The 13,410-nt window shown below is 40.5% G+C and overlaps 1 protein-coding gene across 5 annotated transcripts in view; it reads left to right on the forward strand.

The window, feature by feature from the left end:
• Positions 1 to 321: 321 nt before the first annotated feature.
• LOC117504560 (multiple PDZ domain protein) overlaps positions 322 to 13,410 on the forward strand; it is a 58,634-nt gene continuing 45,545 nt past the window's right edge. For all 5 annotated transcript variants that reach the window (XM_034164011.1, XM_034164013.1, XM_034164012.1 and 2 more), the window contains exons 1-6: positions 322 to 428; positions 4,618 to 4,699; positions 8,197 to 8,363; positions 11,128 to 11,289; positions 12,822 to 12,961; positions 13,070 to 13,220. In XM_034164011.1, coding sequence (XP_034019902.1) covers positions 4,684 to 4,699; positions 8,197 to 8,363; positions 11,128 to 11,289; positions 12,822 to 12,961; positions 13,070 to 13,220 — 636 coding nt within the window. In that variant the 5' untranslated portion in view covers positions 322 to 428; positions 4,618 to 4,683. The remainder of the gene's footprint in view (positions 429 to 4,617; positions 4,700 to 8,196; positions 8,364 to 11,127; positions 11,290 to 12,821; positions 12,962 to 13,069; positions 13,221 to 13,410) is intronic.

Raw genomic sequence — 13,410 nt, forward strand, 5'->3', positions numbered from 1 at the left:
GGTGAGTTACAAGATAAGAATATTTTGAGTTTTTGAGTCGTGTTAAGAAACTGCAGATGGGATGTAGGAATTTATGTCAGTGAACTTTCCAGATTTTTTTTCAAAAATTCGGAACAAACAGTAAAAATCTCATATATTCCAGTACAATTATTAACATGTACACGTTGATATTTGCGTACAATAGGTTTGAAGCTCACTTTGTTGCTTGTAGTATGTTTGTTTGTTTTTGGTCCACTGTGATTCAGTGGGTTTTCACATAGCGCTACCCAGCCGGCAGGGGGCGCGTCAGCCACAGCTCAAAGTATCCACAGAGGACCGACTTCCGACGCCCTGTCTGTGTTTTTTTTTTAAGCCGCAGTCAGTGCGCTGTTAGCCGCAGAACAGCCGAGGACAGATCGCTACCGGCCGGAGCGAGTCTCCGCGCTCATGTAAGTCCGTTTCAAGTCGAAAAAACTCGTCTAACTCAGCTATTTTGGTGGAAATTCAAACAGCGTCTCATTTTGTCCGCCAATTAACGTCGCGGTTTACAAGACGTGTTATATATATGTAAAAACAGTCTTCATTTTTTTTTTTCTTGTTTCGTGTGAAAAGCGTTAAAAATGTGCTGGAAATCCACAGTGTGGACGTTTTGTGTCTGGGACCGAGTGTTTAATTGTGTCAGCAGCCTGTTGCTTTCTTTCTCTGTGTGGATGGAGGAGGAGGAGTTTGAGAAAAGCGGATAGTCCCAATAATAACTGCTTTATTACACACTGCATCCACAATAACACCCAAATTCACACCTTACACTTGGAATAATATGGACTGTTTCATCAGGATTTATGATCATAATTAACTGTGGATATGGACAAAATGGCAATCTTTACTGTCAACAGCATTTTTGGTTTTAATTTAGACTTTATTCTGCTGTAATAACCACAGACTGTGTGGTAATAACATAGAATAAGTCATTTTTGTTTATTATGCTGCTTCCTCATGGAATTAACCATAATTAGTATTGGACTGGATTGGATTTATATGGTAAAATTGTAACAAGTAGAAACACAAAGTATAAAAACACTTATTTCCACCGTGACCCTCAATCAGGGGCAGATCCAGGTTTTTGTAAGGAGGGGGTGTCTGGGGTGGCTCTAGGAAGTTAGAATATTTAGAAGCCATTTCCTGCATTTTGGCATATATTTTACTACAAAATACACCACAGAGAAAATAAACTTTATAACCTGTTTTTTTTTTATTATTATTAATTTGTACTTATATTGTACAATCTTGAATGTGATGCTATGACACCATGAGGACAAGTAACATTTGAAATGTCTGTGGCTAAAAAAGTGAACACCTTTGCTTCGCTTTGCTAAATCATGGTCTGGTATTAATGTATCTCGCTGAGTCTGTTTCTAAATAGAAGGTTCATAAACAGCAATTCAATAGGGATTTTTATTGTTTTTGTTTTGTTTTTGTTCTCCAAAAGGACAGCAGGCAGCAAAATTAAAGCATACAAACAAAAAAAATATAGGCTAATACAGTGACAAACTAAACATTCAATCATAATAATAGTAATATTGTTGTATAAAGATAATTAGACACCCCCCCCCCCCAAAAAAAAAAAAAAAAAAAAAAATCACAGATTTGAACATTAAATGTGACCATTTCGCATTAGAGGTCCACAATGGTGATTCATAAAAATTAATAGGTATGCAGGACCTTTTCTAGAAAAATGTAGTATGAGGATATTTGCTATGGTGAGGGAGCAATAGCAAGAAGTGGGTGGTTTAAAAAAAAAAAAAGGCAAATCAGAGCATTTTTAAACCGCCTAATAGGATATCTGCCACAATTGGAATCTTTTTGGTGTAACGACACTGTTTCTATCAATCAGACACATTGTCATATAGCACTGATGTAACATTTTCCAGGGAAGAGATTGTTTTTAACTATAATAATTCAAGATTTGTAATTTTTTTTTATCTTTTGTAAGAATAATAACTTGAGCCAGTTTCATTATTTTGTTATATTTCATGTCATTTGATGTTCTATATTAATCATAAATAATGTTTAAAATGTTAAACACATTAATACTGGATGGATATCATGTTTGCTGGCATGTCAGACACTTGCACAACACGCATGTCTTAATCAGCATTTTGGTAAGAGGGTGCACGCCAAGAGAAAAGCAGTACAACACCCCGTTACCTGCTTTAGAAAAAACTCTGGGTAAGGGATTTTTTTTGAAGGGTTACACCATGAAATTTGTTTTGTTTTTTAAAAGTATCTCTCGCCTGACATCATTTTACTGATCGAGGACGGCTATTCCACTGGCTTATTCCTGTGTACATAAAATAACTTTTTAGCTCTTGTTCTATACCCATGCTGATTTTGAACCAATTGTGTGAGATAATCTGGAGCAGTGGCATTCACAACATTAAATATATGACCAAGTTTAAATTTTTCAATGCTATACTCTCCACTTTAACAAGTTTCTGATGATCTCCTTTTATACCACTGTGAAAGACGAACTGGCGTAATCTAAATGACACTATCAAGGCAGACAATGAATAACTTTTTGGGGGGTTTGGTGATCAAATTTTATTGTGTTTCTGTAGAGGAATTTAATTTTGTTAGATGTTTTAGACATTATTATTCATTGTATTCATTGTAGCTTAATACCTCAAATTAATGTGCGAGTGTATGCATCCACATCAAAAACATCAACCCATTCACAAAAGATCAAATTGGAACAAAATTCTCTCCAACAGCGAGATAAAAACAAGATGATACAATATTTTTTTTTATATATTTATTCATTTACTTATATATTTGTTATTTTTCTTTTGAATGTCCATAAAAGACAATCACACACACACACACACACACTTTTTCTCATTTTGTTTTTTTTTAATTGTTTGTTTGTTTTGTGTATATGCATGTATGCTCCCTGTAAATAAATTAGAATTTTTAAAAAAGGAATTTGATGGTACCGTCGTTACATGAGCTCTTCTAAAAGTCTATACAGGGCTTTTAATGATCTGACCAATACACTTTATTCTGTTTAATGTCTCCCTGAGTTTTGTCATGGTTGTAACAAAGCCACTTGTAAAGTCATGTTTGATGGTCCTGGGACAGCAATCCACAGCCATCACATCATTAATAATTGAAGTGATAGCTGCCTCTATGTGAGATTAGTTTTTATATGTGTGATTTCACAGTTGCATTAACCTTTATGCCTCTGCAAAGGCCTTTTTTCACTTCTCCAGTAATTAGTGATGAAAAAGCTAGTTTTACTCTCAAAAGTTCTTGGTATACGGCTTGGCACTCGCTGACAGCGTTCACATGGGCTTTTGAGAGCTGATCATTTACATAATTTTTATGAGGTACATTATAAAGCAGTTGCATTTGAGAACTGGAGAGAATGATTTACTTTCTAAAAGCAACCTTGGAGCCTGACCAATGTATCGGTGAGCTGACATTTCAGCTGACATCAGCTTTTCACACATATCCGTTTCAGCATAATTTTTCTGATATAAACCTTTTATTTTACTGAATGAACATTGCAGAAAAACTCCTCTACTTTTGGAAATGGTGTCGCTACATAGTTTAGCCAGGAGAAAGCACCCTGATGGCATTGTTAACAATAATGTTAAGCATGGCTGGGACCCCATCACCCCTTGGTCACATTAGCTACAAGAAACAGGCAAAGAGACCAGTTGCCATTCATTTTCCATCAGAGTGGGTATTTTACAGCGATAACAGACACATGGTTGCCAGCTAGGCGGGCTCAAAATAGACGAGAAGTCTATTCTAAGCAGATGCTGAGCAAAGCATGAGATACATTGGCTGGTTGTTGGTTATATTTGTAGTTATTTATAATAAAGGCTGTGTTTAAACTGTTAAACATCAATCACAAGTCTTATAATGAAATGCTAGGAATTATTTTTTTTTTTATGTGTATATATATATATATATATATATATATATATCGACAGAGATAACAGTGTTGGAATTTGTTTACTCCCTAGTATCGGTATCAACCTTCCAAAAACCCATAGCAGTCAGCCTTTAACTAATCTGTATTTTATCATTAAATTCAAACTTGAAAACTTGCTATATTTAATTGACGTGCAGTGCTTGTACGTTTCTGGCTGAAATAAATGCTGCACTCATCTGGGACATGGTCAATAGCCCAGAGTTTTTTAGCACAATGCTTCCTGTGTGTTGTCTACCAAAGGGGATCAATCCATTTTATATTTTATGTTGACCTTTAGAATAAAGAACATTGCAGCCCTTGAGTCCAGAGAATTGGCTTGACAGTGGCTGCAAAAACTAAAGATTTACTTATTTATTTTTAAGAAATCAAATCAACACACTCAAGCATCCTTATATAAATTTTAAAATAGTTCTATGTCAAAGTGAAAAATCAACATGTTATGAAAGCATAACTGAGATTGCCTAAGTTGCCATTTGGTGTTATAGAACCATAAATGAACAGATTTTAGATGTCTTTGTGACACAACGTTAAAAGAACACTTCAAATAATTGTGTGGAAAAGCTGTTTGGCAGAGGTAAATAACCATTAACGTGTGGAATGTTTTGCTTCCCTGTTTGACTGGAATGTTATGTCCACTGCAGGCCTTAAAGGGAAGAGTGAGAAAACCTATTGATGGAGAGAAACCACCCTCACGCACTTCTCTCAAAATGATTGAAACTATGGGTAAGTCAGGCGTTTATATTTTAACTATGAGTTGTATCTGTCAGATATTCTTTCTCCACTAGAGTCAAAACGAGTCAAACTTTGGTATCTACCATTATCAGAGCTTAATTCTGATTTTGTATCTCCATCAAACAAGACGCACCGTCTTAGAACACACTGTGCCTCTTTCTTTAGTTAAATCTTCTAAATAAAAATAATATTTTCTAAGCAGAATTTGCTGTTGCTATTTGATTGTCCGTCTTTCCCGGCTCTACAGCCACGCTTGGCTCTTTCTATGAGATTTCTCAAATGTTAAAAGAAATGCTGAATTCAGTACAAGTCTTGCAAGCTGCCAATGTTGCCATAGCTGATAATCTTGGCATATATGTGACTGTTTGTTTGTCTCCGGAGAGCTTTATTTGTCAAACTGGCGAGAGTGAAGCCAAATTAGTGCAGAAAGCTCTTTTTTTTTTTTCACAGCCAAATCAAATCCACCACCATGCGCATGATGGAGTAACAATGCCTTTTGCCTCATTTGTGTTTCGTGTTCTAGCTTGTGCTGTCTGTTTGTGGCAGTTAAAAATAAGTTTCAAGAGATTAAAGTTTTCCAGGATTTATGGGATTTCAAAATCTGGAGTGTACAGCTCTACTCTAAATATTATACTGACAGGCCACATTAAAGAAAACCTATTGCAGTTAGTGTTAGCCTTTGCGGTCATGTCCTCTGTGATTGATGCTAACCGTCAAGGACACAATTGGTGTCAACTGCTAACCATTAGTGTCAACCTTGGCTAGTAAACGGCAGTGGTTTGCATGAACCATGGTTAGATTAATTGCACTCTCTACCCTTAATGTGACTGTATCTGCTAGTACTAACTTATAATGTCTTGATTCCTTATGCTAATGTTGACCTTGGTTAGCATTTTCTTGAACCCTCTTAACCCCAAGCAGTTTATGGGCATTTCTGTGGCATTCTTCTGGATGGGTGTCAGCTCCTACACCGTTCAGTGATTGCATTGACTGGGTGTCTAGTAGGGTTGTGGAAACCAGTGACGTTGGTGACTTTATTGGTGAGAAAAGGTCTACTGACCTTAACTTTACAGTCAGTGCTGTGATCTTTGTGGAATAATTGGATACTCTGATTGCAACATTTGGGAAGCTGATGAGGAATCAGAGTGTCTGGGTTTGTGATTGTCCTGGATCAAGCCTAAGAACCAGGCTTTTAATGACATGTTGGACTCTGCCTTCAGCAGTGTATCTGTATGCAGTGAAAGTGTTGAACTTGAAACATTCATGTCTCTGAGTTCTTGGCCTTTGAGATCAAGAGACGCCCGGGAAGTGGTTATGGATACATGAGATCGCTAGACAGAGGTGTTTGGTGATGCTGATGTCTTTCCAGAACAATGTCTTTACAGTTCTGGTGCTTCCTGTCTTGCTGAATGGGTAAGAGACTTGGTTACGAACCAGTGACATAAGAGGACAACTGGATGTCTTTCGTACCAAGTCTCTTTGGAGGATCTTTGGGTACCATTGGAATGGCTATGTCAAACAAGAAGTTGCTTAGGGAGATTAAGATGAGGGCTTGTATTGTGGGGAAGCTTCACCTTTGACATTTTGGCCATGTGGCGTATTCCCCAGTGTATAATCAAGGACATTGGTGCTTTAGTGTTGTAGGACCCATGTGGCATATTCCCCAGTGTATAATCAAGGACATTGGTGCTTTAGTGTTGTAGGACCCATGTGGCATATTCCCCAGTGTATAATCCAGGACATTGGTGCTTTAGTGTTGTAGGACCCCATTGGCTGAAGAAGGCCAAGTGGCCGCCCACACATTTCCAGATGTGGGGTTGGACCTGTTGCCTGCCTGGGAGCTTGCCATTCAGGACTCAAGGTGGGTTCTGTGGCATTGACACCATCACATGTTCTCAGACTTGACTTGCAGGACCATCAATTTCTATTTTTCCAGTTTCTTGCTTTGACAAATTGTGTAATTTTGGTGCTGCTTCTTCAGCAAAACATGCAGTTCAAACTTCAATTCAAACTAAATCATTAATATTTCCCATCAGTCGAACACGCAATGTCCAAAATAGAAATCTTCAGTATAAATTCCAGTACACTTTGCATCCTGAAATCCGGCAATTCCTGGAGATTGTAACGCCTGTATTTAGATGATGAATGTGTGGAATTAACTTTGAAGTAATGACAGTTTTCAGTGGAAGTGAAGTTAAATTTTGGTACTAGAACTGGACTCCACGCCAACACTTACAGCACAAAAATACACAACACTTACAGCACAAAAATACATGCTGCTATGCACACTGACACTAAGGAAATGAAAACAGTGGTCGTATTACCTGCACAGCACCAGTGGTGCACAGAGAGAAAAAAATAAAAAATCTACTGGGACCCGAGTGTTTGGTTGTTGGCTTGTTTACAACCTCTGTTCAGACAACAAAGCTTCTCAGTGCGAAAAGTGCTGTGGCCCTTCTGCTCGCACCATTAGGTGTTAGTCACACTTGGTGAGCCTCAGAAATTGCTTCACTTCTGTCCGGTTGACGCCAGGCCACCTCGTGCACTAACAAGCCACTCTGGAGTTGCCCACTTGTGGGGTTACAGAGTTGTCCAGTGACCAAACTGTGGAGGGCTCCTTTCTTTTATCTTTTCCTCCTGAGAGGAGCCTCTGTGCAAACCTCTAATGACCACAGAGACAAAAAAAGAAGAAAATATTGCTATTCTGTCAACAAACGGTGCTGTCATGTATCATGTTAATGTTGGGGTTTTTGTTTGTTCCCGTTTGTGGCTGGGTGGTTTGTGTTTGGGTTTTTTGGGTCTGTATGTCTCTTGTCTGCCTTCACTGTGCTTGGTGGGGGCGGTGCTCGGTGAGTGGGTCACGCCCTGTTCTGGGTCTTTCTACACTTGTTCCGGGAGTATTTAGACGCCACTAGTTGCACCGGGTGTTGCCTGATCGTTGTGCCCTGTGCCAGTGCTTCAAGCTCAGTACCACGTTTTGTTAAGCTGTCTCTTGGTGTTTTGACTGCCTGCCTGTATTTTTGTCTACGCCTCTGCCTGATGTTTCGGTTTTGGTTGCTCTTCTTGGACTGTCTGTTTGTGTACCGAACCTTGCTAAGCACCTCAGTAAAAGCCTCTCTGAACCAGAACTGTTCCAGTGAGTCCTGCATTTGTCTCCTGCCTTCCTCGTCTGACAACCGTGATAGGTGCACTGAAAGTAGTTTTTTCTTTGTGGTGCACAACCCTATGCGAGTATGTGTTTTCGATAGACATATTTCAGTGACATGTTGCTCATTGACATCGAAAGCTTGAGACATATTCGAATATGTATTGCTGTATATGTATGTGTATCCCAATTGCTGAGGGAATAGTGTCTACATCAAATTAGGTCTACACCCAAATGTGCTTCTGTCATCATCTCTCGACCTCTCTTCCCTCCCTCGCCTCGTTTCCCTGGATCCTCTTTCAACATGGCCGGCGCTGTCACTGAAATATGTGACGGTTTGCAGATACACAGCGTGCCTTGCAGGCGGTGGAGCGTCTCCAGGCCAAGCTGAAAGAAAAGGGGGAGGTGCCCACCGAGGAGAAGCTCAGCCTGCTCAAATCCGTGCTCCAGAGCCCCCTCTTCCACCAGATCCTGGCCTTACAAAAGTCTGTGCAGCAGCTCAAAGCCCAGGTAATCACTGCTAAAGACAAACAGTAAGACGAATGTGTGAGGAATTAACAATTCAGTATCTCCAACCGAATGTGCACATTTAAGCTCATTTAAAACAAAATGTTCTGTGTTGAAAGAAAAAGTGGTGTTGCTGAGGTGTAATTCCACACGCATGTGGAAATGTGCAACTACAGCTCAGGACCCTCAGTTTGACTTCTGTACTGGCTGCACTTAGTGAGTTTTTATGTGTATTTTAATGTAAACTCAGTTGTCATAATATCTGCTATAAACAGCATCAGAATCCAGTAATTTCTGGAAAAGTAATCACTGATGCAGCCTGGGTGGAACAACTGGAACCAGATGTACAGCAGATGTAATCTGCAAAGTAAGACCCCTACTTGCCCTGAGCCCCATTGGGCTCATCCCTGGCAGCTATCGCATTAAGCACGAGAGTCCATGACTCGCCCTGGACGAGATGCCAGTTCATTGCAGGTTATTCCTCAATCAATGCTGGTACCCATTTCCAGCTGTCCAAGTGTCGGGCCCAAAGTCACAGAGAGGTAGCCTCAAGTGGGTGCACCAAGAATCCAACCCCGGTCTTAAGGTTGCTCATGCAACTGCTATACTACAACAACCACCTGCTTGAACTTCTTCAGGCAGGTGGAGATGCTCTCCTGGCCTTGCGAGCAATGTTTGAAGTTGGTGTGACTGGGTTCCTGACAGACTGGAAGAAAGGACTAGTTGTTCCCTTTCCAGAAAGGAAACAGTGACCACCTGGATGGCAACAACTACCAGGGTACCACAGCCAGCCAAGGACTTGCTTGGTTCATTCTCTATAGGATTCAGTTCAAGCTGCTTTTTCGTCAGCAGTCAGAGCAGTCTGGATTATGAACTCAACCACCGAATGCTTCGCACAGGAGCTCCGAGTACTGACTGACCACAAGCATTTATATTGGAAGGGCTTCTTTGTGGCATTTGTCGATTTTCGCAAAGTGTTTATTCTGTTACGTGGTCTGCTTATTGGGACATTCTGAGAATTCAAAGGATCCCAAATAAGTCATTGGACAGTGAGAGCACAGCGTGGAGAAGGAGTCAGGCATTTTGCGGATCACAAAAATAAAGTGTGAGTATTTCTTTCAAGACAAGCCGGCTGCTTCCTCAGTCACCTCACCCGTTCTGTTTCTGGCTTGTGTCACAACACACCACCACCACCACCGTTTCGATCTCCGTCCCCAGTGCATCTGCTGCTTCGGGCAGAGGGCTGTCAGGGTTCACGTAAGCCAGACGCAGCCCGGTGACACAAGCAAAGACAGTCTCAGTCAGGAACTCTGGGAATTGAATGTTGGAGGAAAGCTCTCCGAAGTCATGGTGGAAAGGGGCCAGAGTAAGCCTTTGAAAAACAGAGACAAATATGCGCGCTATGCGGTGGGAGGCGGGATGCTCTAGCTTTTTGTTTTTTTTTTGTTTTTTTTTTACCTCTTCTGGAATTCAGATTCTAAAAGCCCTGCTGGCTTTGTGTACTCATGGGTTAGCATATTTCATAAGACGTGACAGTTTGTCGTATTTTTTGTTGTTGCTGTTCAGCTCTAAGGAGATTTTTAAAAATTACCACCTTTTATAATGTCAACGTTTGTTCCTATAAAGCAGGAGGGGATGCATTAGAAAAGGGGATGCATTTCATGTTTTGTGGTCAAACAAGAGCCAGGCATGTAAACACAAAGCACACTGTCCATCTTCTGACGCTACTCGTTAGGCCTTGCAAGGCCCACGTCGCTATGGAGATGAGTCCTACTCTCCAATGAGAAAGAGGCCGCTGCCACCGCCATCACCACTGCTGCCGCCGCTGTTGTGTGAAGTGGGGCAGAAACAATTTCTTAAATGGGCAAGAACCAAACTGGAACGTTAATCCTCTTAGGCAGGCCCCAGCTAACAAAGCTCATGCACAAGGATGGCGTCTGAGCATCATGCTAGGCTAATTTACCCGGCCTCGTAGGGTTTTGTTTAGAAGGTGTCCTGCACCAAACAGTTTTGTTTCTCAGCTAAGCTGGGATTTTTTTAAAATTTTTATTTACAGCGCAGGTTTCCTCATTTCTGACAGTTAGTCGACTTCCTGACACGAAAACGCAAGTCACAAGGACGGCTTTCGCGTGACGATGCCATATGCCAAATTATGCCATATGCCAAATTATGAAGTTACTGCAATGTAAAACGTCCGTCCTTTTGAATCCAATTCAGACGGTCGTAAACATTACACCATTGGACTAATGAAATCAGAAAACACCATTTCATATCGTTGTCACGTTTGTATAATTCATCAGCCACACAACTAAAGTCATTGCAGTAATTAAAACCTCAGCATCCAGATGGCCAGTGATCCCCTCCCCCCCACTCCCCCATCCCCAAACATGATAGAAAGATTGTATTTGGAGTTGACTCACTGTTGGAGCATCAGCTAAAAGCCGTTATCTCCTGAAGGATTATGCTGCCATACAGCTAATCATGGTGGGATAACAAAAGTATCTGCCTTCCCGGTGGTTTCCCAATGCCAGACGCCAGGACTTTGCTGTCTGAAATTAAACTTGCGAACTGTTTATATTCACAGGTCGGACCAAGTCATGACGTTTCAAGTAGGGGCAGTTGGATAAATTCCAGTGTTTGCTGCTTTGTGGACGGGCACAAATTCACAGCTGTTGTGCATCATTGCACACTGGTGTCATCATTGCAAATCCAGTGTTTTTTTTGTTTTTTTTTTAGGTTTTTGAATGCCTGTTTTTCATGACTGCAGGGGAAAATCTCATCATCACGTGGCGGTGACGTTGGAGATCATGTCACAGCAGTCAAGCCCAATGGCAGCCATCAGTCCTCCTCTGATGTCTCCGCTGTTACCCATATTAATGGCAAACCACCAGCTGAAGACTTTGAACAGATTGTTCACTCCATGGCACAGGTATGACAGCTGAAAAGTTAGGATTTGCTACTAATATCAAAGCAGTCAGACTGTCAGAGGGACCTTATGTTCCTGCTGATTTACAACTATGATTGCCTCCGCCAATGAAGTTGAAGGAGGTTATGTTCTTGCCCGTTTGTTTGTGAACAGCCTGGAGCCCACAATTTTTTCTATATTGTTATTTAATTTTTAGTCAAGATTCATATCCTGATAGGTTAGAACTGATTCAATGTTCAAGGTCAAAGTCAGGAATAATCTTGGAAAAATGGAAAAATCTCTATCTTTTACATTGAACGAATTTTCAAAAATTCATAACTGTCAAAAAAGATCAAGCTTTTTTCATATTTGCGAGTGTTATGTAGGATGGTATCCTTTATTGACTGATCTGATCCAGATTAGATATTTTGTGGCCATTTAAATTTAACATTGCAAACTCTGTTTAATGTATAATTTACATTATATCTTAATCAAATGTGCACCAATCACTCTCATATTTGAAGTGCAGACTGGCACTCACTATCACCTGATAAAGTTTGATCCGGATCTGAGCCGGATTATGAATTTTGTGGACATATGAATTTAATATTGAAAAGGCTATTTGATGTACATTTTGCATTATATCTCAATCAAAAGTGCCTCAATCACCCTCATTTGTGACAATGAGGTGCAAATGGGCACTCTCAAGGAATATACTTAAATTTGATCCACATCTGATCCGTATTGCGGATTTAGTGGATATTTGATTTTCACATTGAAAAGCCGTTTTGCTCTATATTTTGTATTCTATTTTAAATTATGCAAAGCCACTTCTAACAGGACTTTGACTTTGACAAAAAATTTTTCCAAGGTAAGAATTTGTGGAATTGAAAACTTGAAAATGCTCTAGTTTTAAAATGTTCTGATCATGCCTTGATCAGTTCAATGCTGATACATACATAAAAATGGGAACAAGGCTTAACATTTTGTTATCAAACCCTTATGACAGGAAAACTTACTTCAGGCTTGATATTTTTAAGTTTAAATTTGAACTTAGTAAATTTATCATCATTTTTGTCCTGCCTCACTGGCAGCCTGGAGACCACTTGTCTCTTGTCACTATAAAACGAACGCTCTGATTGAAAATAAATGGCAGCTCGTCTCTTTGCCTCTGTCTTTTGTTGCTTATGTGACCAAAGGGTGATGGGGTCCCAGCCATGCTTGACAGCTTTGTAAACAATGCTTTCTACTGGACAACCTATTTAATGACACCATTTCCAACAGTCAGAGTGCTTTTTTTTCCTGTGGTACTTATTCACGAAAAGAGAAGTTTAATATGTTTGCGAAAAGCTTATATTGGTCAGTATTATTGGCCAACCAATATAACGATCTGGCTCTAAAACCAGCTACAGTAAAATGGCCAAAGATGAGAACTGTAGTCCGCACACAGCATTCTTTCCTTTTGAGGCACTTCAAATAGACTTTCAAAGGCTGCTTGCAGCTTTGATGCCATGGCAGAGCAGTGAGGGGCTAAAATATATCTGTTGATGATACAGGGGCGCTACATGACATATGTGGAGCTGCAGAAACCAGCATCAGGAGGCCTGGGCTTCAGTGTGGTGGGCCTGAAGAGTGAGAACCATGGAGAGCTTGGCATCTTTATTCAGGAAATTCAACCAGGAAGTGTGGCTCACTGGTATGAAACAAACAACATGGCTATTTTTTTTAAACACAGATCTGTCGCTGTGAGACATTCTCCCTGTGCCCCCATTTCAGCAGCAACTTTTTGTTTTTAACCGCACAGTGATGGGAAACTCAGAGAAGCTGACCAGATCTTGGCCATCAACGGAAAGCCGCTGGACCAGACAGTGAGCCACCAGCAGGCCATTGGCATTCTGCAGAATGCTTCAGAGAGGGTTCAGCTCACAGTGGCTCGGGGCCCGATACCTCAACTGGTCAGTCCTGCAGAGTGTTGTACGCCCTCTGCGTACCTTAGCCAGCACACTGTCAGACAACTGTAGCGTGGTATAACTGCATTCTTAGTTATCTGAATGTAAAGTTCCCAACATCCAGACAACCAACCACTCATGCAGATATTTATGCAATTAAATGACACACCTTTGGATGAAACTGAAGGTTGCACCA

Source organism: Thalassophryne amazonica, chromosome 23, assembly GCF_902500255.1.
Source record: "Thalassophryne amazonica chromosome 23, fThaAma1.1, whole genome shotgun sequence".
Taxonomy (NCBI): domain Eukaryota; kingdom Metazoa; phylum Chordata; class Actinopteri; order Batrachoidiformes; family Batrachoididae; genus Thalassophryne; species Thalassophryne amazonica.